We start from the raw sequence: 25,228 nt of genomic DNA, 5'->3' as shown, positions 1-25,228 counted from the left end.
GAGCAGTGATGGAGCGGGCAGCTGAAGCAGTCAGGAATACAAAGAGGGGTGGGGTAGCCAATGAGATGCGGTTGCCAGCTGGCCAGGGTCCACTCACCTGTCCTCACAACCACAGAGGCGGGGGTCCCATCCACACCAGCCACATGCGCCCACACATGCACCGTGTACTCAGTATCTGGCTCCAGCCCATCCAGCTCAGCCACTGTGGCCTCTCCGGAAACCAACTGGGATTTCTCTGGACCTGGGAGGGGGAATGGAGGCAGCTCCAGGGCTAGCTGGATTCTGTCCCGCAGTGCCCCACCTGGACCCCTAATAACCCCCCAGCCCCCATTCCACCCAGACCTGCCCCCCACGACCCTCCAAAACCTCCGGTCCCCTCCAAAATCCCTGGTCCCCACCATGGCCTGAGTGCCAGGAGATCCTGTATCCTGTGGCACCAGGAACCCTGTTCCAGGCGATGATGACAGATGAGCTGCTGGTCTGCGTCACATGGACAGTCCTCACTGGGCCCAGTGGGTCTGCAGGGAGAGGCAACGGAGAGTCTAATGGAGGAGGTAGTGGAGGGTCTGATGGGGGAGGATTGGGGGACCATCTAATAGAAGGCTATGGGAGTCTAGAAGGAGACAGGGATCTGATGGGGGAGGTAGTGAATGGGCCAGATGGGGGAAGAAGTGGGGGTTCTGACAGAGGAGATAGTTGCAGTCTGAGGGAGGCAGGTGATAGGAATCTGAGAGAGAAGAGGGTCTGACAGAGAAGATAATAGGGTTCTGATAGAGGTATGAGGAGAGTCAGGTGGAGCAGAAAAGGCAGCGGGAGCCTGAGAGATGAGGTGGTGGAAATCTGAGGGCAAAGAGAGTGGGATCTTTGAGGAGAGGCAGAGGAATCTGAAGAAGGTAGGGGCTTAAAAGGAGGCAAGGGAGGCCAAAGGGGAAAGCAGGACTCTGAGGGAGAAGGCAGCGGGAATTGAAGAGGGAGACTGTGACTGTTCTGGGGCGAAGCAAGGGTCTGAGACGGGAGGCACGGGGGTCCAAAGGGGCACTGGAGATAGATAGCCAAGGGGCTGGGTCAGGCCCTGACCAGTTTGAGCCACGATGACCACAGGGGGACCCTCCTCTCTTCCTCGCAGTGCTGACACGGCCACTTGGTAGGAGGTTCCAGGCCGTAGCCCCATGATATCTGTGGCAGTGGATTCTGGGGGCAATGTCTGGCTGGACTCTGGTCCTAGGGTCAGAGGGAAATGTTGACATGGCTCTTGCCTGCCCCCCCAATCCCCTATACCCCAGTTGTTCTTCTCAACCCTCCCATGCACCCCACACCGACCACTGTCTGTCCTCCAGCTAATCCGAAATCCACTGGCTCCAGGAACAGGTCCCCAGGCCACCCTCACTCGTGTTGCATCTGCTGCCACGACTCGTAGCCCTGGGATGGCAAGTGGGGTTTCCAGTTCTGGGGGTTAAGGATAGAGGTCAGAGGTCAAAACCAGGACCGGAGTGAGCCAGGCAACTGTCCCCCCACAGCCCTCCTGCAGTGCTCACCCCGGCGGACCGTGAGGATGCTGGCGCCACCCTCGCGGGTGCCCACTCGAGCAGACACCCGCACAGTGTAGCTTAGCCCAGCCCGGACATCGTCCAAGTCAAAGGCTGTCTGACTTCCAGGAAGCACCAGGGTCCGTTCAACCCCTAAGAGAGAAGGCAGGGTAGGTGGGCAGGGGTCAGTGAGACATAGGGATGTGGGATGATGGTGGTCAGTGACGGAGGGTGACACAGGATAATGGACCAGTGATGAATGGAGACCCAAGATGATAGGGGTCCATGGAGAGGGATGTGGAATGTAGGACGACAGAAGTCAGTGGACAGCGATAGGAATTGACAGGTCATCAATAGACAGTGACGTGGGGTGACAGGGGCCAGGATTGGGTGGGGACAGGGGCTGCGAGATCAGCGTGGATAGTGGTTCCAGCTAGGGTCACCGAAGGGCAGGGACTGAGCTTGTGCTTGTGGAGAAGGGCGAAAGCTGCAGCCAGGGACGTGGGGCAGTGAGTGGAGACAGACCCGGGTGAGAAGATGGGCTGAGGCAGGGCCAGGAGCAGACAGCCTCTGTGACAGATCTGGGCTCAGTTGCCAGCTCGGGGGATAGATGGACAAGGAGACAGGAGGAGGCTGTAGAAACCCAGGAGTGGAGAGAGATGGGGTGAAGGTGCATTCAGACCCCAAGAGCTGGATCTTTAATGCGTGTGTGGGTGTGGTGGTACTCACCCTGGGTACTGCGCACAGTGATGCGGTACTCAGTGGCACCGGGAACTGGGCTCCAGGACACTCGCACCCGCTGCCCGGGCAGCTCGGTTGCCTGCAGGTCCGTCACAGGGCCCACGGGCAGCTCTGGCCCTGTTGGAGAGCGCGGCATGAAAGGCTGCCCGGGCCCCCCGCCCCGTCCCTTCCCCCATCGCAGGGCCAGGCCCACAGAGCCCTTACCAGTGGGCACCACAGTGGCAGGTGTGGCCACCTCGCGGCCCTCCAGCAGCGTGTAGAGCGTGAGGCGGTACTCAGTGCCCGGTTGCAGCCCATCCAACTGGTAGCGGGTCACATCAGAGGGCAGCACCACCCTCTGTGGCGCCCCCAAGCCTGCCAGATGACAGGGTCAGGCCAGCTGAAGCCAAGCCCGACCCTGCCTGCCCACCCCTCTCCCCTGCACTGACCGCTCTCACGCCGCCATTCCAGCCGGTAGCCGCGGGCCTCAGGCACCAAGTTCCAGGAAACGAGAATGGACGTGGGGCCCAGGATGACCGGGCGCAGGGTCTGTTCCACAGAGGCGTCTGCCCAGGGCACATGGGACGTCAGTGGCCTCAGTGACCTGCCTGCCTGCCCACCCCGCCCGAAGAAAGGCCCCGGCCTCCTCACCAGTGCGGGCAGTCAGGGAGGTGGCCGCCCCGACGCTCCGGCCGAGCAGGCTGCTCACAGTCACCTCGTAGTCCGTGCCAGGCTCCAGGTCACGCAGCAACACTGACCCCTGCCCAGGGCCCAGCTCCTGCTGCTGCGTGACAGCACCTGCACGGGGGGCACGGGGGTGGGGGTCAGTGTGCCTTGCAGACTCAGAACCCTACGATCCTGTCTGAGGTGCCGGGATCCCCCTCACTCACCACTGAGGGCCCGCCACGTCACACGGTAGCCGGTGGCACCCGGCACACTCCGCCAAGCCACCAGGAGGCTGTGCGTCGTGGTATTCTGGATGGTCAGCTCCGGCCCCTCCAGGGCAGCTGGGGGAAGGTGCACCAGGGATTAGCGGAGTCAGGCTGGGGGGGGCGGTTACTGGGGCGTTAGGTGGGCGGGGTCAGAGGTTAGCAGAATTGCTCACTGGTCCGGGCTGTCCCGCTCACGGCCTCCCCGATGCTGTTGGCGTAGAGGGCTACCACAGTCACCTGGTACTCGGTCAGTGGCCGGAGACCCTGCAGCTGCGTGCTGGTCTCACCAGCGGGGACGCTCACCTGCCCGGGGTCAGAGGTCACTTTACCTTGCCCAGCCAAATCCCCAGCCCTCCACCTGCCACCCCTGACATCCTTACCTCCCGCCGCTCGCTTGGCAGCGGCTGTCCCAGTCCTGTCAGAGGAGTGTACTGGACCTTATAGCCAGTCACAGGGCCACTGGCCGCGGTCCACTGTACTCTCAAGGACTGACTGCCTGCTTCAGACAGCACCAGGTCTCGGGGACCAGAGGTCAAGTCATCAGCTGGGAAGGGCAGGGAGTCAGGCAATCAGGCAGGAGGATCAGGGGTCAGACTTAAAGCGTAGCACTGGGATCGAGGGTCAGGAGCCCATGGGGTAGGGTCAGCACCTCGAGGGCAGGATCAGAGGACGGTACCCCCAGCTTGGTGTCGGGAGCACGTGCGATGGCATCAGCACTCCCAGGTGGGGGGCGGGGGCAGAGGTTCAGGTCAGGGCACAAGTGTGGGCAGGAACTCACTGGGCAGGGCCACGGGCACGCCACCCACAGTTGTGCACACTCTCCGGGAAACAAGGGGCAGCAGCGTCCTCAAGATACTGAAGTCGTTGACGAAGAAGAAGAAATCACTGGTAGGCTGTGAGGCAACTCGCTTCAGCTCCTGGGGGTCGGCATTCTTGATCCCTGAGGTGATGCCCAGTCAGAGTTCAGGGGCTCACGTGCCCTCTGACTGGCCCCCGCCGCAGCCCACGTGTCACCGCAGCTTGGAACTCACCCACAGCAAACAGCTTGACCCCCTGCCCCTTCAGCCGCTGGGCAGCCGTGTCTACCAGGTCCTGGGACTTCCCATCTGTGATGAGGATGCAGACCTGGGGCAGGCGCAGGGGGTAAATCAGTGTGCCTCAGACGGCTAACTTGGGGGGCATGGTAGGGTGAGAGATCACCTTGGGGACACCGGGTCGGGCCAGCTGGGGCAGGAAGACGTGGTCAGCCACGTGGAGAATCGCAGCCCCTGTGCGCGTGTTGCCCCCCTTGTAGCTGAGCTCACGGATGGCTCGGATCACATCACCCCCTGAGCCAAGGGCATCGAGGCCAAACTCTGTCCTGTGCAGGGGAGGGAAGGTGGCAACAGGCTAGGGGCCAGGACCTCTTCTGGCCCTGGCTTCTAGGAGGCCTCTGGGGTGAGATTTGTGAATATCGGGTCCCCTTGAGGGTCCTCTTTGTTCTGTGACTCCCCCTGTCCTCCAACGTCTGAAGCCGTTAACAAACTCCTCTGGTACCCCTCTGCACCCTGCCTGTGGCTGCAGCCCTTGGGGCTCCCTGCCTCTGGGAGCAGGATGTCTGGTTAATTAAGTAATTCTGGGAGGAAGGGTCTCGTTGTAGGGAGGTGGCCATTGGCCAGGCAGGGAGGCCCTGTGGGAGGGGAGAGGCCGAAGGCATCAGGAAGCTGAAACATGGAGAGTCCGGTAGGCAGGGGGCATCTGAGGCCCCTGGGCTCTCCATCTCCAGATCAGAAAACACACTGGTGTCTTTGGCAGGACACCAGCCTGGAGGTGTCTCAGGTGCGAGGACTCTACCCGGGAGACCCCTCCCTCTGTCTCCAGAGGAGGTCCTGGCTCAGGGGAGAGGGGTCTGGGTTCCCCAAAGCCTGGCCTAGGGGTTTCTGGACTCCCTGCTTCCGTGGGGGAAGAATCCTGGTGAGAGCTATGGATCCCCAGCTCCGGGGGCCCCCACTCACCGGGGGTCGTCACTGTACTGCACGGCAGCGAAGCGCACGCCCTGTGCACTGGCTGCCCCGGAGAAGGGAAGCACCAGTCCCTCCAGGAAACCTCGAACTTCGCGGAAGTTGCCACGGCCGATGGACGAGGAGCCGTCAAGTAGGAACACGATGTCAGCAGCGTAAAGGCGTGTGCAGGTCACTGGGGCAGGGAGAAGCCATCAGGCTCTCTTCTTGGAGCCCACCCACCCCTCCGTGCACTGTGGTCCCTTGGCACTAGGGGCTGGGGAGGATGGAGTAGGCCTCGGTGGCTAAGCAAACCGGCCCAGGCCGGCTTGGGCCTGGGAACCTCGGAGGGAGGGACAGAGGGACCCGGGGCAGACTCTCCACGGAGGATTGGTGTGTGCAGGCAAGGGAGAGCCACCTACGCGGGTGTGGATCTGGGACTGAGGTTGGCCTCAGGGGGCCACAGTGGAATGACAAAGAGTAGGTGACGCAGCGCGCATGTGGGGAGCCAGAGTTTGGGACCCAATGGGATAGGATTTAGTTTGGGAGACCCAGCAGGGGTGGCAGAGGGTTTGGGGAGTCCGGGGAGAGTTAGCAAGGATGCAGGCGGGGTCGTGGAGTGGGAGGGGGTCCCAGATGAAGGCCGCAGGTGACAGGGTGCAGCGTCCTGGATGAAGCCCTTCCCGGCGGTGCCCACCTCTCTCCCTGTGCTGGGCCCGCACGCGGAGCGCCCCTGCCAGGATCCCGGCGCAGAGCGCGCCCACCAGGAGCGGCAGCCTCATCCTGGGTTGGGGAGACGGTCAGCCAGGCCCCCCGGCTCTGTCCCTCGGCCCCCGTAGCTGTGGCGGTCCGAGCCCAGCGCACCCCCACCCCCAGTCCCGGTCTTGCCTGCCCGTCCACCGGCTCCCGCCGCCAGCCGTTGCTGCAGTCCCGCCGCCACAGCCAAGAAAAGTCCCTGATCCCGGGGGCGGAGCTGCGGGCGGGGTCCCAGGCGGCCCGCCCCCCACCCAGCGTCCCAAAGGCCGCCACCCCCACCACCCCTGCCGGGACAGATGATTTGACTCCACTAAAGTGTAAAGCCCCCCACCTCCTGTGGCTTCCGGGACTCCCCCCAGAAGGTTCTTGACCGATGCTGAGGCAGACCCCTCGAACCCTGTCCAGGGTCAGAAGTTGTGGCTGCTTTAAGGTCAGAGTGACTAGTGTCCTGACTGCTGGAGGCTGGAATTCAGATAGGTTCCTGCGGATGGAGGAGACGGCGGGATGGTGGTGGGGGTGCTGCAGCTGGAGATGACTCACCCCCCACCCTATGGGGGTGCCCAGACAAGCCTTCAGGCCATGAATCCCGCCGGCCACTCCTGTGATTCAGCTATCCCTGTCTGTTGGATCTCTTGTGCCCCACCCCAATCCCCTTGACAGCTGGAGCAGCCCCCAGCAAATGAGGGGCTCTGGGCTCATCCCAGGGGAACCAAGGCACCACTGGACTGTATCGGAAAAATGCCCACCACCACCACCACCCCCACCTTGGGAAGGGGAAGCCCAGGAGGAGAGAATGTGTGTCATGCATACGCGTACACGTCCATCCCAGTACCCCACACCCCCTGCCATGCCCTGAACCAGTCCCAGGCAGATGCCATCCAGCTGTGCCTGCACGGAGAGGGGTTGTCCATATGTGCAGGGTGGGACCACCCACAGTGACAGCTCATCTCTCAGGAATCAACCCCTTCCTGCCTACACCCCCACTGGTGGCCCTCTCCTGCTCCGAGTCCCCTTAACTACTCGTCCTCATTCTGGCCTGCCCGAGTCTCCTCCCTCACTCTATTCTTCTTGAAGACCCCCTTCCACCCATCATCCCACCCCCCACCCCCCCCAGGCCCAGAGGTCACCATGGGCTCTCCCTCCTTTCCTCACTGCTCTCAGGGCCCACCTGTGGCTGCCACCTTCGTAACTACCCGTCTCCCTGCTCTCCCCTTAAGCAGCCTCTGACTTCCCACCCATTTCCCTCAACTGGTTTTTGTGACTGTAGACAGTCCCCTTTAACGCATCTCCAGGTCACGTACACTGTCCTGAGGAGATGAGCCTTTGTATGTGCGTGTCTTCATCATAGGGGAGTGACACCAAGGCAGAGACGTTCCCAAGAACAGCAGGCCCCGTGTTTTGTTTGTTTTCCTGCTAGTCCTAGATAATTCTGAGCAGCCCAGAAAGTATGTCTACACTCACCACTACCACCGAGTCCCTTCCAACATGCCTGGCCCCAGGCCTCTCCTGGGTCAACAGGCTGAGTGGTGAAGAGATGGGGTCAGCACTTCATCTCCCCTGGGCTCCTTCCGGGCCGGGGGGGGGGGGTCTCTGGTATGTCCAGAGCTGGAGGCAATGAAGACCCTCCATGCTGCCTGTTTTCCTATTGCCCAGATGGCTGAAGCCGCAGAATGGCCCCTTTTATCACTGATCCCTCCCCCTAACTATCATAGGATACAGTGCTGTGACCCATGGGGCCCAGAACTTTTTCCAAGGTCAGGGTCTCCTCAGCCACATCCCAAGACCCCCAGCCCTTAAAGCTGTCTGATAGGCGAGAACAGCAGAGAACCAGACACAATCTCCTTACAGGGGCAGCCCCTGGCCGCCAGCCCCCCACCTCCTCTTGTAGGGCAGAGGGCAGAGCTGCCACATACGGTAGGTCCCGCCTGTAGGGGCGACTGGACACCCTGCCGAGAGGGTAGCAGGAGCATGACGTGGCCCTGAAAGGAAGGGCTGCCTGCTGTGTGGGGGTCCCTCAGAGGGTGCTGGGAGAGGCTGTCGGGGCGGTTCAAGCACAGGTGGCCAAGAGTGTGACTGGAGCCCCTCTGAGGCCACGAGCAGGTGTGTGACCCTCTGAGGCTCCTGGCTCCAGGTACACAGGCTAGGGCACAGCTCCAGGGCCCAGCACTTTCCACCTGAAGACTGGGGTCCCAGAGCTCTGTCCTTCCTCTCACGCTCCCCCCGACAGCTCCTCCGGCTTCGGTCACTACCTCTGCCGGGTGGCACCACATCTCTAAGTGGGGCTTTCCAGGATTCCAGCCCCACACATCCCACTGTCCTGGACACCTCCGAATTTCTCACCGAAACTGTGGCCAAAGCTAGGCAGGTCGTCCTCTGGCAACCTACCCCTTCTTGGGGTACCCCAGCCCTGTTGGGGCTGTTGTCCTGCTTGTGTCCCCTGCAGCCCGCTCCAACTCTGCACTGCCATAGCACAGCTCCCTGGGGTGCCACAGAGATCCAGCCTCAGGGTCCCCGTGCTATTCCTCAGGCTGACCAAGTCACTTCTCTTCCCAGTAACCTCTGAGGCACCTCCCTCAAAATGCCTCCAGAGTATAGATCAAATTCCCTGGCTTGGTATGCAAGGTCTGTTGGGACCAGATCACTTCCAGGAGTGCCCAGCACACCCAGAGCCTTCGAGGACCATGTCTGGGCTTAGAAATCAACCCCATCTTCCAGGAGCTCAAACTTAGGGCAAAGATTTGGTACTCCCTGGGCCCAGTGTGCTGCATCTATTAGCACCGGGGTGGGCCTGTCAGGGTTCTGCACTGCCTAGCAGGTTCTCGCAAAGTAGGAGGATGACCTGGGACCTCCAGCTCTGGGTTCTAGAAGGCACTTGACAGTTATTTCCTAATTGACAACTGGTGGCAGCAGAGATGAGGGAAAGGCACTGGGGCAGGGCAGGAGTGATTCAAGGGTTGTCTGGGGCCACTGTAAGGCTAGAATGCTGGGTGACTTCTCAAGAGCCCGCTCCTCAACCACCTTTGTCCTGGGACTCTGCTCCCGACTGCCAGCAGCACTCCTCCTAGGAGAATCAGGCCCCTCACTTCCATCCTGGGCTCCCAGGGAACCTGACTGCAGAAGGGCTGGAGACAGAAGAGGATTCTACCTGCCCACCTGCCTCATGGGGCCAGGACCTGAAGGGCGACTAGGCAGCTGTGAGCTCCACCAGGTCCTGGCTGCCACAGGTAGATGGGAAGGGGATCATCAGGCCAGCAGCTCAGGACTTGCCTGGGACAGATCTAGTCAAGGGAGGGGGCTCAGGCCCCACTGAGCTCAGGGCTATTCTCGGAGCCTGAGTCAGCGGCAAATCGAGGCAAAGGATTCCTGCCCTGCCTGTCCAGGCAAAAGTTAGAAATCAAATGGGAACACTATGCCTGAGGCTATCCTCCTTCCAGAATCCAGAGTAAACATACGAAGGAGGCTTCCTCAGGGACAGTCCTTGGCCCTTCTGGTCTGTCCAGGGGGCCAGGAACTGCCAGAAGGCATATTGCATGGGGCCCACAGCGAAGGGTTTCCCTCCTGAGCCACCAGACCTCTACCAGGGCAAAAGCATGGGTTCCCACACCCTACTCTTGGGACAGACTAGCTAGGAGCATCCCCCACGTGGCTAAATGGAAACATCTGGCTTCAGCTCCCTGCAAGCATCAGAGGCTTCCGGCCTCCATACTGCAGCCCCCACGCTTGCCCCTGGGTGAGGATACATCAGCCTGTGGGAAGGCGGAAGGATCCGGGGCAAACAGAACTGGAGGGAAGTCCCTGCTCCCCCATCCACGGCCCAGGGGACTCCATGGCAACGCCAAGTGAAGGACAACATAGTTCTCGACACAGGGCTTTATTGGAGGTAAGGTCATCTGCGTCCAGGTCTGAAGAGCCGAGCTGGTATGTTTGTGGTGGGAGGGACCATGACCTTGGCCCGGCCCTCTGGCCTGTGCAGCCTTCCTGCCTAGAAACGCAGCCAGAACATGCCGCTACGGATCCGGTTGTAGTCTGGGAGCTGTTCAATGGGGCCTGTAGGGACAGGGTGGGGCGTCAGGGTGGGGTACCTGGCCTGTAGAGGGACGTCTGGCCCTGCGCCGCACCCGATTCAGAGCTGCCCAGAGCAGCACAAGACAGGCTTTGAGTGGAAAAAGGGAAGAGAACATTCCCCCAGGGGAGCCGAGCCTGTCACTTCATGCTCTGGCTCTTGGAGCCCCACCCCACACACGGAGGTGTCCGTTACCTGGCGGGTGTGGGGTACTGATGGAGGCACCTGGCAGGGAGTCAGGGAGCTGCTGGGACAGGTTTTCTGAGCAAGAACTCCCTGGCAGCCAGGCTATTGGGCAGAGCCTCTCGGGGGCCTCAGTTTGCGGCTGCCAGTGTAGGCTGCGGGGGAGGGGGAGCACAGGCAGCAGGGGAGGCCAAGAGGAGGCCTGAGAAGGACAAAGAACAGGCTCTCTAGGCCACTCACCCAATCCAGCCACTGCTGGACACTGGTCATAGAAGTACTTGGAGCAGACCTCACGCACTACACTGGCATCCACGTCCTGCAGGGAAAGCAGAGAGCACACTGACAGGCAGGTTCCCGGGACCACCTCAGCCGGTCAACATCACCCCGCCAATCAAGATCTTCCACGTGGACCGAGGAGCTGCCCCCTCAGCCAAAGGGGAAAGGCAGGGGGGCCCTCCCTGCCGCAGACCTGCCCAGGCCCCACCCATGCCCTCGGCTTTCAGTGCCTCTGCCCGGCCCTCCAATTATGCCAACCCTGTCGGTGACGCTGCCGAGGACACCAGGGATGCCCGCGGGAGCAGTCTGTACCATGCACTGTCAGGCCTGAACCTCTCCCAGGGGCCCCCGTTACCGCAATCCGGCTTTCCCACTCAGCCAGGGGGATGCGCCGGCCATAGGTCAGGAGGCTGCGTCCGATGTCCTCGCACACAGGAGTGGTGCCTGCAAGGGTCAGGGGAGGCTTACAGGTCCCCCCAGTCCAGTCCTGGAGCACAGGTGCTCATGAGCCTCCAGCTCCAGGCTGCCACCGGGACTGCGGTCTGACCCCGGATCCCAGCCCTCACCTCCACCACCTGCTCCCCTAGCACTGGGCTGTTGCCGACCTGGCCCGCTGCCACCTGGACCTGACCCACCAAGCCCCTGGGGGTGGCAGGGGGGATATGGCATGGCCTTCAAAGTTCTCCTCTCCCATCCTGGCTGGAAACGTGGCTATCCTGGGGCCGTCCCTGCCAGGATGCGCCCCATGCCCGCCCCCAGAGCCGCAGGACTCACCATCCAGATGAGACACCAGGGCGTTTCTGAGGAGGTTTTTGCCCCGGAGCACCTCACTCTCCGTGGCACTGGTACATAGGCGCATCCTAAAATGGGCGGGGGGTGGGGTGGTCATCCTGAGCGATGGGGCTGTCACTGTCCCGCTCAAGGGCCCCTCCAGAGCCCAGCCGTACTGGGCTGCCACTCACCACTGGCCCTGCAGGAAGAACATCATGTCGTCGATGTTCATGCGATCGCAGACGAAGTGTGCGCCCAGCAAGCCGGTCTCTGCATAGCAGATGTTGAAGGTCTGGAAACTCTGGCACAGCTTGTTGGTCACGGAGACGGCAGCCAGTGGGCTGGACAGGTGCTGCCGGGGGCAAGGAGCGTCAGCATCCACCCTCCTGTCTGTGGCCCACACCCTGAACCCCATGGTGCAGGAGACCACGGCCCCGGCCCGCCCTGGCCCCCGAAGGCGGGGTCCCGTGCTCAGCCCAGCACTCACCGTGCCGCCACCGTAAGTGCAGTCGTAGTGGCCTATGATGGCATTGGCCACTTGGAGGGCCACATTGTCCGGGCTGGCCCAGCCAGGCCCCTCTACCGCAATAGCTACATGGGCCAAGGGCAGAGCATCGTCGCGGTGACGGATCTGAAAAAGGACACGGCAAGACTGAGAGAGCCAGCATATCCAGACGACAGGAGAGGTACGAGGTGGCGATGAAGCATGCACACGCGTGTGTGAACACGGGTGCCTGGGAGGCAGCAGCCACAGCGCCCGTTCCGCACCCCGAGGCATCTCTGGCGTCACGAAGACAACCGTGTTCCCGAGGGTCCCTCCAGAGGCCCGGGCTGAGAGCAGCACCCCGGCCCACAAGGCGGCCCACCTCGCTGCCCGTGAAGCGGCACGGAGCCAGGGTGGGCACGGTGTCCTCCGTGTACGTCTCCGAGACGCTGCTGAGGTGCTTCTGGGCGAGGTCGAGCAGCTGCCGGTGCTCCACCCCTGCCGAGACACGGGGCGCCGTCAGCGGCCAGGCTGCGGGGTCCAGGGAACCATGCCCAGGCGGAGGACCCCACGGCCTAGCTCGGGGGGAGACGGCGGAAGGAAGGCACGACGTCAGGACAGGGTGAGCGAAGAGAATCCTCCCCAGACAGACCCTGCCTCATGCGGGGGCAGGCACCTCAGCGTGGAAGAGCGTCCGTCCCCTCAGCCCCAGGGAAGCAGCAGCATACTGGGCGTAAAGATGGGTCCCCAGGGGGTGCGTTCTCCCCCACGTTAAGGACAAGCCTGGGGCTCCCTGGGCACCAGGCCACCTGCTCTGCTTCTCCCTCTGACCCCTCCTCAGGCAGATCCTGGCTGCTACCCTGGGGGAGAGGCTAACGAGAGGGCACACAGGTGCTACTGCAGGGCCGTGACTAATTCGGGGACGGTCACAAATAATGTTGTGACCTCAGTCCCCCAGGGCCCTGCAGGACTGCACATCCTCGCCGTTACAAGAGGAGGTCTCTGCTGCTCTAGCATCTTGACCGGTCGGTGCTGTGGCTGTGCGCAGCCAGAGAGACAGCCTGCCAGGCGCCCCAGCCTTTATGCCTTCCTTCCCTGATCTCACACCCTGCTGGTCTCAACACAGTCTCACATGTCACTCGCTTAAACTGCCCTTGGTACCCCGGGTCACAGGCCCCACGGCCACCAACCATGCTCTTCCCAGCAGTCCTTTTCACCCACCCGGCTGCCAAGGCCACAAGCTGGAGAAGCATCCTTAACCCCAATCCTGTCCACTCCCCACCACGGCCAGACGTCTTCAGATTTCTATAAAACCATCCTGAGTCCAACCCTCACTCCTGCCACCTCCCACCAGACACCTGCCACAGCCCCTCCCTGGTCTGCCTATGCTCTGGCCCCCACATGGCAGCGAAGCATCGGGCCACAACACTGCCCTGTCCCTCTGCTCAGGTTCCCCACTCCCCACCTCACTGACCCGCCCCCCCGCATCCTTTAGATCTTGGTTCCAATAACATGTGCTTCAAAAGCACCCCCTAACCTCCAACCATGCAATTCCCGGTCTGTCATCAAATGTGCATCGTCACACCCCAGTGTCTGGCCTGCCCACTAGCAAGGCTGCAAGGAACAAACCTCAGGGCTTGTCTCTCCCACCAGCCTGCCAACTGGGTCTCTTAAGGGACAGGTGGGGCTGAGAAAGGCCTGTACTGAGGGGGAGTGGCATCCCTATGTGGCGGGTACCAGTGGTGGCGACAGGGCGGAACCCCATCCCATCTCAGAGGGCATGAGAGAAAGATCACTCTACTCAAGGACAGCACAGGAACAGGGTCCCCAGGAGTGGAAGATCCCCCACTGTCAGAACCAGGAGCCCTGGGCCCCGGTAACCAAGGCTGGTGCCCACCCAGCCATTACCACAGAGCTTCGGCGAGCCCAGCACTCACCTCCAGCTGCTGCCAGCACCATGCGAGGGGCCTTGTAATGCCTGCTGAGGTACTCGGTCAGGTCTGCACGAGACAGCTTCCTGCAAGACATACGGCCAATGGCTCAACGCCTCTCCCAAACCACAGTGGTCTGGGCCCCACAAAACAGTGCTGAAGAGACAGACAAGGAGAGACGTGGCTTCTCCGGGGTGCAAGCCCTAGCACACCCCTCAATCCCCTTCCCCATCTCTGCCACCCAGCCCTCTGGGCCCCACCTCACGTCTGCGCTCAGGACAGGCTCAATCCTTCCTCTCCGAGGAGGCTGTGAGCTGATGCGGTGAGGCTCTCAAGAGGCGGCGTCAGAGCTCGTCCCACCAGAGGACGAAGAGCCACGCAGACAGGATCCCCAACGCTCCCTCCCTCAGGTTGTCAGGACACACACAAAATCACACCCTACAAGGAGGCCCGCAACTCGAGTGAAGACCGCATGGGCATTCAAAAAGACCCCCAGGAACCATGTGGCGACAGAGCAAACGTTTTCAGTTGTGCAAATTAAGAACATATAATGGCACGGGCCAACTAAAAACAAACTGGGGTGGACGGGGCTTGAGCACGGGCCAGCACGGGCCCAGCCAACCCTCACCTGACATTCCCGCTGGGCCCCTCCACAGCCTGGGCTAGAGGTGTGCCCTGGAACGCCGTGGCGTGCAGGTAGTCAAAGACCACGTCCCGCATACGCGCATCGTTCTCCTGCAGCTCTTGGAGGATCACATCACGCTCCTTCTCAATCTGGGAGTCCTCCAGGCTGCAGTTCTGCACGATGTCCGCCAGGAGCTCCACAGCTGGATGCGAGAAGGGCAGGTGTGGGCACGAGGTGGGCCACTGCAGGCCAGTACCGGCACAAACTGCCCAGGGCTGGCACGCCTGGTTGCCCTACTACAAGAGGATGCTGTCAGGGTAACCCCATTCTTCAGCCAAGCCAAGCTCCTGGGGGCCTGTCCTCTGCACCCCTGAAGTCCTATACCCTTGTCCCTGCCCCCTCCTCCAGGCGTTACCTTTTGGCAGGTCCTTGGAGAGCGCCTTGATGTAGTAAGCTGTGTGCTCCCGGGTGCTATAGGCATTGAGATGGGCTCCCATGCTCTCCACCTCCTTCTCCAAGGCATTGCCAGGCCGATTTTTTGTTCCCTTGAACCAGGTATCAATAGGATCAATCAGGAGCCACACAGGAGCTCAGGACCCCCATCTTCAAAGGCCAAAGTCCCAGCAGGATCATTGGTCCACAGGCACCTCCTTCAGCAAAGACTATGGGGATAGAGGGCCTACAATCTGCTCACCAAGGGCTGAGCAGGCCACAGTACCACAGGCTGACAGAACGGAGACAGCCGGGGGCGAGGAGAGAAAAGGCATGGCCAGTGCAATCCAGAGCCCCAGAGCAGCCTGGCCATACCAGCACTCTCTGTCCCCTCGCTGTCAGTCATGGTCAGGTTAGCTCACATCAATGTGCAGGTGATGCTGCCATGACCTACTCTAGCCCCATGCCACTCACATGACTGTGTGTGTGCTCGTGGACACCTCTGTGCGGCTGCTGCTGGCTAGACTACCCACCCCGTCCTGCTCCACACCCCCACCCCTCCATAGCTCCTCCTCCAGTTTTTCATTCATTCAAAAAACTCACGACTTCATGCCAACACGGGCTGGCGCTCCCTCCCCCCCCCTCCAAGAAAGCTCAGTATTTACTTTTACAAACAAGAGATGCCTGGGTATTCTGCCGGAGGAGAGCATTTCACAAGAAGGCAGGCCAGCCCAAGTCTATGAATTTGTTAAAATGCACGCGTCAATCAACGTGTTTCACACTTCCACGCCAATGCACGCATATAACACAGGACTGGCCTCTCTGGTGAGGAGTGGGGTCCTGCAGATCCCTGCATTTTTTTCTGGCTCTGGGGGCCTTATGCAGGGGTGATCAGATAGGTGCTCACTCAGGAGAGGCTAAGCCCATGTGGTTCTTTCCAGAAAAGCCAGCCAGAGAGTGCCCCCCAGCTGAAGCCCATAATTGAGGAGGTTGACTTTGCTAACCTGCATCCTCAGGAGGGACAGAGGCAGCCCTAACCCCAGGGGAGATTCAGGACTTCAGGAGCCTCACCTTGAAAGCCAGATGCTCCAAAAAGTAACCTGCCCCATTGTTCTTCTCAGTCTCGTAACGGCTGCCAACGTCAATCCACACCCCGACCTGGACAAGAAGCCATCAACAAAGGTAACACACAAACCACCCCAGCCCCCACTTACACCCTACCCTGGATGACTCAACAGAAGCCCCAGATAGGGGTCACGGTCCCAGGGTGGGGGAGAACGGTCTCAGTAGGACCCCCATGCTTGGAGCTACAGCAGTGCCCTGGGCACAGGCACTGGCTGAAAGACATACTGTGTCACCTCTCCTTCCCACTCTATTTATGGACTGGTTCCCAAGGAAGTTTCTAACTGTGCACACTCACCTAACCCCATTACCATATGAAACTCTTATATTCTGTTCTCACTTTTCAGTTGGTTGTTTCTTCTAGGCAAGTAACACATCGTTTGCAAACAACAACTTATTTCCTCCTTTCTAAAAATTATACCCTGCCTCTGTTCTGGTGATTTTGTCTTTCACCATTAAGGAAGGAGGCAAAGGTTTAGACACTGATCGTTTTATCTTATTAAGCACGGAACCTTCATTCACAATTATTTAAAAAAAAAAGTTTTTAATCAGACTCGAATACTTAACACTGCCAAGTGTCTCCTTGACACCCAATGAGAGAATCTCATAATTTCCTCAACAGCCTCCTGGTGTGCCATGAAACACACATCACCCCACACAAGTCACACAGATCTAGTCTTTTAATTTAATATTTGCTCACAGCTGATTTAAAATTTTCACATCTACTTTCCCAAGAGATGTTGATATACATACTATATATCAAAAGTTCTTACACTAGTATCTGTTTCACAACTAACATCTCAGAAACAAAAATTAATCTTACAACCCATGGTAGCTTTTGGTTATCATCGACAGCATTCTATCTCTGGCACTAAAGCACAGTGGTGCCCCTTACAATCTAGAGCATCTCCAGAGTCCATGAAATATAGCATTCTCTCCCAAACTTTCTTAACAGGCTTTGGGTCAGTTTATATAAGTGCCATGTAATACAGAAGTTACCCATGATCTTTTACTGTGTTTAGTAGCAACTTGTATCAAAGGACATTATTTGTTCCTGGAAAACTGAAAGAATTTACCAATAAAACCACTTAGCCCTGCAGTTTAGGGGAAAGAGGATTATGTCTTGAGAATCTTCTCACCTAGTCATATATCTAGCCAAGATTTCTCTCCTTAAGTCAATTTTGAGGATTTGTGTTTTTTAAAACCATGCTTCTTTGGAATCTTCAAATGCATTCCTCATGCAAGTGCATAAGTGGTCTAGCCAGGACATTATGACTTTGGGCACCTTACGTCTCTGAAACCCATTTTCCTCATGGTAAAATGAAAAAAGGATCACTTCTCTCATATGGGCTGCTTAAGAAAACGCTGCAAAGAACTTGGCCTCCTGCTTGTCAGGCATCATATGCTAAATGTGTTAGTTATAGTGAGGAATGCCCCACGAAGTCAGGCCTAGCTGGGGTCGGGATTAAAGTAGTAGAGTCAATCCAGCGGTGAGTGAGGAGTCCGACCCAAACCACAGAGGACTCGAGCCCAAGGTCACACCCTGACCTGGTAAAAGACGCCAGGTGCAATATGGAGGCGGCCTCCCGAGAGGGGCCCCCGCTCACCGTGCAGGTAGGCTGGGAGGACTGCTCGGAGGCCACTCGCAGCCCGTTGTCCAGCACGCTGACCTGTGTCTCTGGCACGCTCTGAAGAGCTTGGGCGAAGGTGGCGGTGCTCCGCAAGGGAGGCGACCTCAGCAGGGCCGGCTGTTGAAAAGGGACGACCGAGACTGAGCGCTAGGTTGCGGGATCTCTCCTCGGCTCCCAGGCCAGCAGTGGGATCCCCGTCGCCGCCCCCCGGACAGCCGCGAGACTCCCATCCCCGCTCAGCGCCGTGACCTTCGCACGGCCCTGACCCCACAACCTCCCCAATCTCGACCCTCCGCCGCTAGCAGTCCGCTCCCCGTCCGCGTGCCGAAGCCCCGCGCTCCACGGCCTTGTACTCTCCGCTGTCGCCTCACCGAGCGGCGGGCGCTCAGCAGCACTCTCGTCCCGGTCCCGGCCGCCCGGCAAACTGCGGAAGCCGCCATCTTGTAGCTCCGGTCGGCGCTAGGTCGCGCCACGCAAGCGTAGAGGGGACGCGCCCGTCCGAGGCGCAGGCGCACTACCGCAGACATGGCGCTCGGCCGCCTCCTGGCGGAGACCAGGAGTATTCACGCCCGGCTGGTCCGTGGTTCTGTCCGCGCGTCTACCGGTACCTGCGTGCTTCAGCCCACCTAGCTGTTCATGGCCAGTGCGGGTCCATCCTCGGCCCAGTCCATCTTTACCTTTCATCCATGGAAGGCAAAGTGCGCGATGTTTTTAACGAACCGCGGGCGCCCCGAATCCACTGCGTGCTCGGAGCGGCCGCGCGGGCCAGGGGCGTAGCCATTGCGTGTCCGGGGATGGGAGGCCCCGGGCTCAGGCACCAGCGTGGGATGCTGGGACTCCGAGGTAGCTGCTGATCACGGTTTTCTCTTTAAAAGGGTGAAGTAGAGGGCGCCTGGGTGGCTCAGTTGGTTAAGCGACTGCCTTCGGCTCAGGTCATGATCCTGGAGTCCCTGGATCGAGTCCCGCATCGGGCTCCCTGCTCGGCAGGGAGCCTGCTTCTCCCTCTGACCCTCCCCCCTCTCATGTGCTCTCTCTACCTCTCTCTCTCTCTCATTCTGTCTCAAATAAATAAATAAAATCTTAAAAAAAAAAAATAAAAGGGTGAATTCAGACGGTTGACATCGAAGGAATTTAACAAGATATTGCTGAGAAAAAGGAACGGTTTAAAGACTATTTGGATGGAGAGAATATGGATTCCGTTTGTTCGTGGTTGACACTGGCACTGTGCGTGTGCACTCATACGCCCTGTGAAACTGAGTTCAAATTCAAAGTCATCGACCTTGAGTCACATTTCGGAGAGGAGCGTGAGAGAAGCCTGCTGCTGCTCCCGGTTCCCGACTTCCGTGCGCACTGCACACTGTAGAACAAAGAAAACCCCTAGTCTGGGGTTTGTGAAATAGGTTTCCATGTTTGGAACACAAAACATACACACACAAATAAAACAAAACGATGTGGCTTTTCTAATAGACCCCATAGAAAAAAAATCCGGAGGAACTCACTCGAAACTTTCAGCCGAGTGACTTCTGGAAAATGGATTGAAGGGAAGGAGAAGGATGTTACCGTATTTACATTTCTGTGTTAATACAGAATTTTTTTTTAAAGATTTTATTTATTTATTTGAGAGAGAGAGAATGAGAGAGAGAGCACATGAGAGGGGGGAGGGTCAGAGGGAGAAACAGACTCCCTGCCGAGCAGGGAGCCCGATGCGGGACTCGATCCCGGGACTCCAGGATCATGACCCGAGGTGAAGGCAGTCGCTTAACCAACTGAGCCACCCAGGTGCCCCCAGAATTTTTAATTTTTACAAAACAAATGTTACTTTTGAAAGAGCCTACCTCTGAACTCTGCTTTTACGTGATTTATATGTGATTTATTGTACTTCTATCTTTGTGATCTTTCAAAAAAAGTCATACTTAAAATATAACTCTTATAAAAAGCAGACAGAAGATGCTTAAGTGTGTGTTTATTAATATTTTGTGGTCTAAAATTATATTATGATTTAGACGTGAAAAATAAAAATGAAATAGAATCGTCTAATTAGTCCATCTTTCCACTTTTTTAAAACTTTAGTTTTAAAGAAGTTTTATATTTACAGAAGAGTTGAGCAGATCGTAGAGTTCCCATACAGTTTCCCCTTTTATTAACATCTGACATTATTAAGGTACGTTGGTTGCGATTAATGAGCCAATATTGGTACACTATTATTAACTAAAGTCTATAGTTTATTCAGATTACCTTAATTTCTACCTTTTTTTTTTTTTTTCCTGTTCTAGGATTCCATCCAGGATACCGCATTACACTTAGTTGTCACTCTCCTTAGGCCCCTCTTGCCTGCGCCACAGCCGCCTCCAGGGGCCACCACACTTCCCCGAAGAGTTCACTGCACACACTTCCTCTCCTCTCATTCTCTCCCAAATCCACTCCAGTCCAGTCCTCGCGTCACTTCTCCAAATCCACACCTGTCATGGCAACCAGTGAGCTCCATGTTGCTAAATCTAATGGACTCCTTTAGCGTGATTGGCCACTTCTTCCTCCTTGGAGACTCATCCCTTCTCCACCTTCAGGTTTCCACCCTCTGCTCTTCTTGCCCCACCTCCCTGGACTCTCCCTCTTAGCTCCTCAGCCGGTTCTTCTTCACCTCCCAGTCGTAACAGAGAGCCCAGGCCTCAGTCCTGGCTACCTCTTCCCTTCCTGATCAAAATTTGCTCTCTTGTCATCTCATGGCTTCAGTGCTGTCTGTACATACAATGGCTCCTGGATTCCCATCATTTACTCACCATCTCCCCTGGAGGGCCAACATCTCAATTAAACATGGCTAACACTGAACTCTTCACTCTCCCTTCCAAACCTATTCCTCCCACAATTGCCTTCATCAGTAAATGACACCTCCATTAACCCAGTTGCTCAGACTAAAAATCTAAGAGGCAGTCTTGACTCATCTCTCAAAATGCACACCCAATCCTTTAGTAAATTCTATTCCAAATAATTTCTATATCCAGTCTTCCCCATCCCCTTCCCCTACCCCCACTGCTACCTTGGGGTGCGAAGGCAAGGACAATGATAAAACCAGGAAGTGCGTGATGTTGTAGAAGCCCCGGGGAAGTATGTGTTTCAAGAGGTTGGTCAAAAAAGGAAATGTTTACTAAAAGCAGCAGTCATTGCAATGACTTGGCAAGAGTCTTTGATGATTCACTGATCTTTGGAAATTACTTGGTATATGGAATGAGGTGAAGTAAAAATATCCTTTCCCCCGTAACTGAATTTTTTAACAGCATTTCTTTTTTTATTATTAAGTACTCTCTATGCCCGACGTGGGGCTTGAACGCATGACCCCAAGATCAAGAGTCACAGGCTCTGCCGACTGGCTCAACCAGGTGCCCCTCTAACAGCATTTCTTGACCAGACCTCCTTTCTCTATCCATCTCTATCCACAGCTCCTTTATTACGCACCCCAGGGATTCTCAAACCTGTAACCAGGTCTGTGTGGGCTGCCTGAGAAGACTCTGACGCTCACCTTACTCTTCTCATTCAGTATTTATTTGATATACTCACCAGTTTATTATTTTGGGCATTTTTCATGTTTTTTAACTTAATTTTATTTTTTTAAAGATTTATTTATTTTAGAGGGAGAGAGCAAGAGCATGAGCAGGGGAAGGGGCAGAGAGACAGAGAGAGAATCCTGAAGCAGACTCCCTGACTCCCCACTGAATGCAGAGCTGGATGCAGGGCTCAATCCCAGGAGCCTGAGATCAGGACCTGAGCCAAAATCAAGAGTCGGCCGCTTAACTGACTGAGCCACCCAGGCGCCCATGCTTTGTTTTGTTTTGTTTTGTTTAATTTTAGATTTAAATTGTGCTAACATTTATGTAAAATTTAGTATCTTAACTATCATTAAGTGTACAATTCAGTGGCATTGATAACAGTCAAAATACTGTGCCACCATCACCACTATCTATTTCCAGAACTTTGTCATCATCCGAAACAGAAACTGTACCCATTAAGCAATAATTCACTATCTCCTCTTTCCTCCAGCCCCTGGTAATCTCAATTCTACCTTCTCTCTCTATAAACTTGCCTATTTTAAATATCTCGTACAAGTGGGATCATACAATATTTATTGTTAAAAACAAGAGGCCCAAAGTGGAGTCATTTATGCTAAGCCTCAAACCACCAAACCAACCTTTTTGGATGTGTGTACTCATGTTTTCCATCAGATTTGGGGGGAGGAGTTGACCATTATTTATTCAAATGTTTTTTCCTGCCCCTTTCTCTCTCTCTTCTCTGTTCAGAACTCCCACAATGCATATATTGTTCTGCTTGATGGTGTTCTACGGGATCTGCACATTTTTTCTTCATTTTTCTTTCTGATCCTCAGACTTGATAATTTCATTTGTCTTACTTTCAAGTTCACTGATCCTTTCTTCTGCCTGCTCCAGTCTGTTGTTGAACCCTTCTAATACTCCATTTCCATCATTGTAGTCTTCAGCTGCAGCACTCTTGGATCCATTTAAAATTTTCTCTTTATTGTTTTCTAATTTTATTCAGACATTGTTTTTCTGATTTCCTTTAGCTCTTTGTCCATGGTTTCCTTTCACTAATAATTCCACTGCCTGCGCTTACTCAGGGATGTTTTCTGTCAAGTTCCTTTTTTTTTTTTCTCTGCAAACAGGCCATACTTTCCCATTTCTTAACATGTTTCATAATATTTTGTTGAGAACTAGACATTCTGAGTATGACATGTGGCAATTCTAGAAATTGAATTCTCTCTCTTCAGGGAATCCTGATTTCGGCTTGTTGAGAGGTGGAGCCATCTGTTTATGATCTTTCCATACTATTTTTACAAAGTGTATATTTCTTGTTGTGTGCAGTAACTGAAGTTTCTATTCTATTATCACTTTGGCCAGCCAGTGACCTCACAAAGATTTCCTTAAATGTCCTGCTCCCAAAAGGAAGGTGGGATGGGGGTTGGGGAGTGAGATCTACTTAAATCCCCTGCAGCTGGGAAGCTGCCTCAGCCTGTGGGGGTTGAAACAAGGAAATTCACTGAATTAAATTCTTCATTAAACTCTCCCTTGGATGCTGCAAGTGTTCAACTAGACTTCAGAGTTCCAAAAACCTGCTGCAGTCTCTGCTAGCTCAATAGTTATTTTGGTGGCGGGAAGGATTCCTGGAGAGTCTTACTCTGTCGTTTTTTTTTTTTTTTTTTAAGATTTTATTTATTTATTTGACAGAGAGAGAGATAGCGAGAGCAGGAACACAGCAGGGGGAGTGGGAGAGGGAGAAGCAGGCTTCCCGCTGAGCAGGGAGCCCGATGCGGGGCTCGATTCCAGGACCCCGGGATCATGACCTGAGCCGAAGGCAGACGCTTAACGACTGAGCCACCCAGGCGCCCTCTGTCATCTTTTTTTGATGTCACACCCCGTTCTAAACTATTTATGAAAATAGTACTTTGTCAACCTAAAAGAAAAACCTGGTTTGATTAGAATTGTATCAATGCCAGTAATTTGGGGAAAAGTGTTTTTTTGGACGGTTGGCCAAGAATTTCCGATATCAATATCCTGGTTCTGTTTTAACCCTTTTTCTCTCGATCTTCCTCCCTCCTCTTGCATTTTTCCATAACTAACAAGAGCTGAGGCTCTGTTTTCAACATTTTACTTGGAAATCTCTGCTACTTAATGTCCAAGTTCATCGCTTACAAGTTCTGCTTTCCACCCAACTCCTGGACACAATTCCACTAAGCTCTCTACAGCTACTTAGCGTCCTACTTCCTCTTGGTCTCCAATAACATGTTCCTCATTTCCTTCTGAGTCCTCACAGGCAGCATTTTTAAAGTCAAGATTTCCCCTAACAGTTGAAGGCAGTTTGGGCTTTTTCCATTATGCTCTTTGACATTCTTCCAGCTTTTGCTCACTGCTCAATTCCAAAGCCATTTCCACATTTGTAGAATTTGTTACAGTAGTACTTTGCTCTTGATAGCAACATTATTAGTTTTCTATTACAGTCATAACAAATTACTTGGAACTCAGTGACTCAGAACACAAATTCATGATATCACTGTTTTGTAGCCTCAAAGTCCAACATGGATCTCATTGAGCTAAAATCAAGGCATCAGCAGGGTCGTGTTTTCTGGAGGTTCTAGGAGAGAATTTGTGTCCTTGATCATTTGGGTTGTTGGCAGAATTTAGATCCTAGTGGTTGTAGGTCTGAGGTTCCTGTTTTTCCTGCTGGCTATATCCAGAGGGTCATTCCCAGCTTCCAGAGGTCACCTGAATTCTTCGGATTTTTGGATGGTGGAAGGGACCTTCCAAAGGAAGGGATCTTCAAAGCCAGAAACAGAGGATCAAGTACTTCTCACAATTTAAATCTGACCAACTCATCTGCCCTCTTCATCACTTTTAAGGGCTCATGTGATTACATTAGGCCCAGCAAAATAATCCAGAATAATCTCTCTTCCTTAAGGTCTTTAACCTTAATTCCGTCCACCAAGTTCTTTTTGCCATGTACTGTAACATATCCACAGATTCCATGGCCATCTTGAGGAGCCATTATTCTGCCCATAACACCCTCACTAAGAGGTACCCACCCCTTCCCCTCCCCAGTCTGCTCCTTCTTACTCCTCAGAGCTCCTTTTCCATGGAAATTCTGACCATCTTCTAGTTCCCGGACAAGGCCAAGGTCCGTCCCCACCCTCTCCATTAGGCTTGTCATTCTGACTGAAGCACTCTCCCCTACTCTAGTCACCTCACTCTTTCTTCAGGTGCCCACAGTCAGTCCATGTCTGCTCCACTCTGACTAGGCCAGCACACCTCTCTGCAGAGTAATTGCTTTTTTTTTAGTTGGTTTCACCACCACCACTACTACCACCACCCTCCCATTTGTGAGTGGGTAAAGGGGGAGCCCTTTCTGTTCTGTACCTCAATGGATCCTGGTATCCACAATGGAACCTGCAAGCAGTGGGTGCTCACTGAACCTTGGAGAATGTAGAAGTGGGCCTAGCAAGAGGCTGATGAATCCTAAGCTTCAATGCCTTTCTCTTCCAGGTCTTGGGAAGACCCCCAGTAGTGTGTCCATAAGGGCAAGTCTTTTTTTTTTTTTAAGATTTTATTTATTTATTTGAGACAGAGAGAGAGAGAGAGAGCACAAGCCGGAGGAGGGTCAGAGGGAGAGGGAGAAGCAGACTCCCTGCTGAGCAGGGAGCCCGATGTGGGGCTCGATCCCAGGACCCCGAGATCATGACCTGAGCTGAAGGCAAACACTTAACCAACTGAGCTACCCAGGCGCCCCAAGTTTTTTTTTACACTCACGAAATGGAGATATTCTAACTGCATTCAGTTAGAACCTCTGTCCTTTCTCAGTCAACCCCTCCACCCTACCCCTCCGCTTACAGGGACATTGAAGAGGTTATAACAGTTTGGGGGTTCAGCCAAGAGGAAGGTGGGTTGGGGATTTTCCCAGGTTGGGTTCTCTGCAGAGCAGACTCCAAGAGGGAGATTAGGATGTTTCCCAGGGAGTCAAGATTGGTATCTGAGGGAGGGAAGGAAAAGGTTGGGCCAAGGGCAAAAACCAGCTGTGATGAGGCCCTTCTGCAGCTGAGGTAGACCCATCTGCCGACTGCCTTCTCGGTGGCTGGCAGTAGCAGGCTTCCCTGCAGGGGGACCCGGGTGGCACAGCTCCAAGTCTGCCTCAGGGACACACTTGGTTTGGGTTTAGAGGGACCCAATGTGGTTTGCTCCACTCCTGTGTGTGGTTAACTTATTGTTCCTACCCTGGTACAGGAGTCCTCCAGGAACCTCCTGC

The 25,228-nt window shown here is 55.6% G+C and overlaps 2 protein-coding genes and 1 long non-coding RNA gene across 6 annotated transcripts in view; 1 reads left to right on the top strand and 2 right to left on the bottom strand.

The window, feature by feature from the left end:
* COL7A1 (collagen type VII alpha 1 chain) overlaps positions 1–6,089 on the bottom strand; it is a 30,776-nt gene extending 24,687 nt beyond the window's left edge. For all 3 annotated transcript variants that reach the window (XM_078078533.1, XM_078078534.1, XM_078078540.1), the window contains exons 1-18: positions 6,046–6,089; positions 5,855–5,940; positions 5,173–5,353; positions 4,379–4,538; positions 4,210–4,303; positions 3,957–4,118; positions 3,559–3,722; positions 3,352–3,481; positions 3,137–3,253; positions 2,898–3,044; positions 2,696–2,812; positions 2,472–2,621; positions 2,256–2,384; positions 1,536–1,679; positions 1,321–1,446; positions 1,078–1,221; positions 399–518; positions 98–241 (exon numbers count right to left, since the gene is read on the bottom strand). In XM_078078533.1, coding sequence (XP_077934659.1) covers positions 98–241; positions 399–518; positions 1,078–1,221; positions 1,321–1,446; positions 1,536–1,679; positions 2,256–2,384; positions 2,472–2,621; positions 2,696–2,812; positions 2,898–3,044; positions 3,137–3,253; positions 3,352–3,481; positions 3,559–3,722; positions 3,957–4,118; positions 4,210–4,303; positions 4,379–4,538; positions 5,173–5,353; positions 5,855–5,939 — 2,314 coding nt within the window. In that variant the 5' untranslated portion in view covers position 5,940; positions 6,046–6,089. The remainder of the gene's footprint in view (positions 1–97; positions 242–398; positions 519–1,077; positions 1,222–1,320; positions 1,447–1,535; positions 1,680–2,255; positions 2,385–2,471; positions 2,622–2,695; positions 2,813–2,897; positions 3,045–3,136; positions 3,254–3,351; positions 3,482–3,558; positions 3,723–3,956; positions 4,119–4,209; positions 4,304–4,378; positions 4,539–5,172; positions 5,354–5,854; positions 5,941–6,045) is intronic.
* A 3,679-nt stretch (positions 6,090–9,768) lies between these two features.
* UQCRC1 (ubiquinol-cytochrome c reductase core protein 1) lies at positions 9,769–17,951 on the bottom strand. Of its 2 annotated transcripts, none has more exons than XM_036079529.2 (13): positions 17,803–17,951; positions 17,408–17,551; positions 15,750–15,836; positions 14,662–14,791; positions 14,250–14,448; positions 13,628–13,707; positions 12,073–12,188; positions 11,694–11,837; positions 11,398–11,558; positions 11,210–11,295; positions 10,791–10,879; positions 10,400–10,475; positions 9,769–9,960 (listed from the first exon to the last, which is right to left on the bottom strand). In XM_036079529.2, the coding sequence occupies exons 1-13, from the start codon at positions 17,869–17,871 to the stop codon at positions 9,896–9,898; spliced, it is 1,446 nt and encodes a 481-aa protein (XP_035935422.2). In that variant the 5' UTR covers positions 17,872–17,951; the 3' UTR covers positions 9,769–9,895. The 2 variants fall into 2 exon arrangements, with proteins under 2 accessions (XP_035935422.2, XP_035935426.1); XM_036079533.2 differs by having other exon boundaries at positions 17,408–17,548.
* A 28-nt stretch (positions 17,952–17,979) lies between these two features.
* Positions 17,980–20,372, top strand: LOC144382642 (uncharacterized). Its single transcript, XR_013450026.1, has 3 exons — positions 17,980–18,274; positions 19,502–19,592; positions 19,705–20,372. It is a non-coding gene; the product is annotated as an uncharacterized LOC144382642 (long non-coding RNA).
* Positions 20,373–25,228: the final 4,856 nt, after the last annotated feature.

Source organism: Halichoerus grypus, chromosome 1 (assembly GCF_964656455.1).
Source record: "Halichoerus grypus chromosome 1, mHalGry1.hap1.1, whole genome shotgun sequence".
In the NCBI taxonomy this organism is placed as follows: domain Eukaryota; kingdom Metazoa; phylum Chordata; class Mammalia; order Carnivora; family Phocidae; genus Halichoerus; species Halichoerus grypus.
The sequence above is the reverse complement of the archived record's forward strand: the minus strand, read 5'-3'. Positions and strand labels throughout refer to the sequence as shown.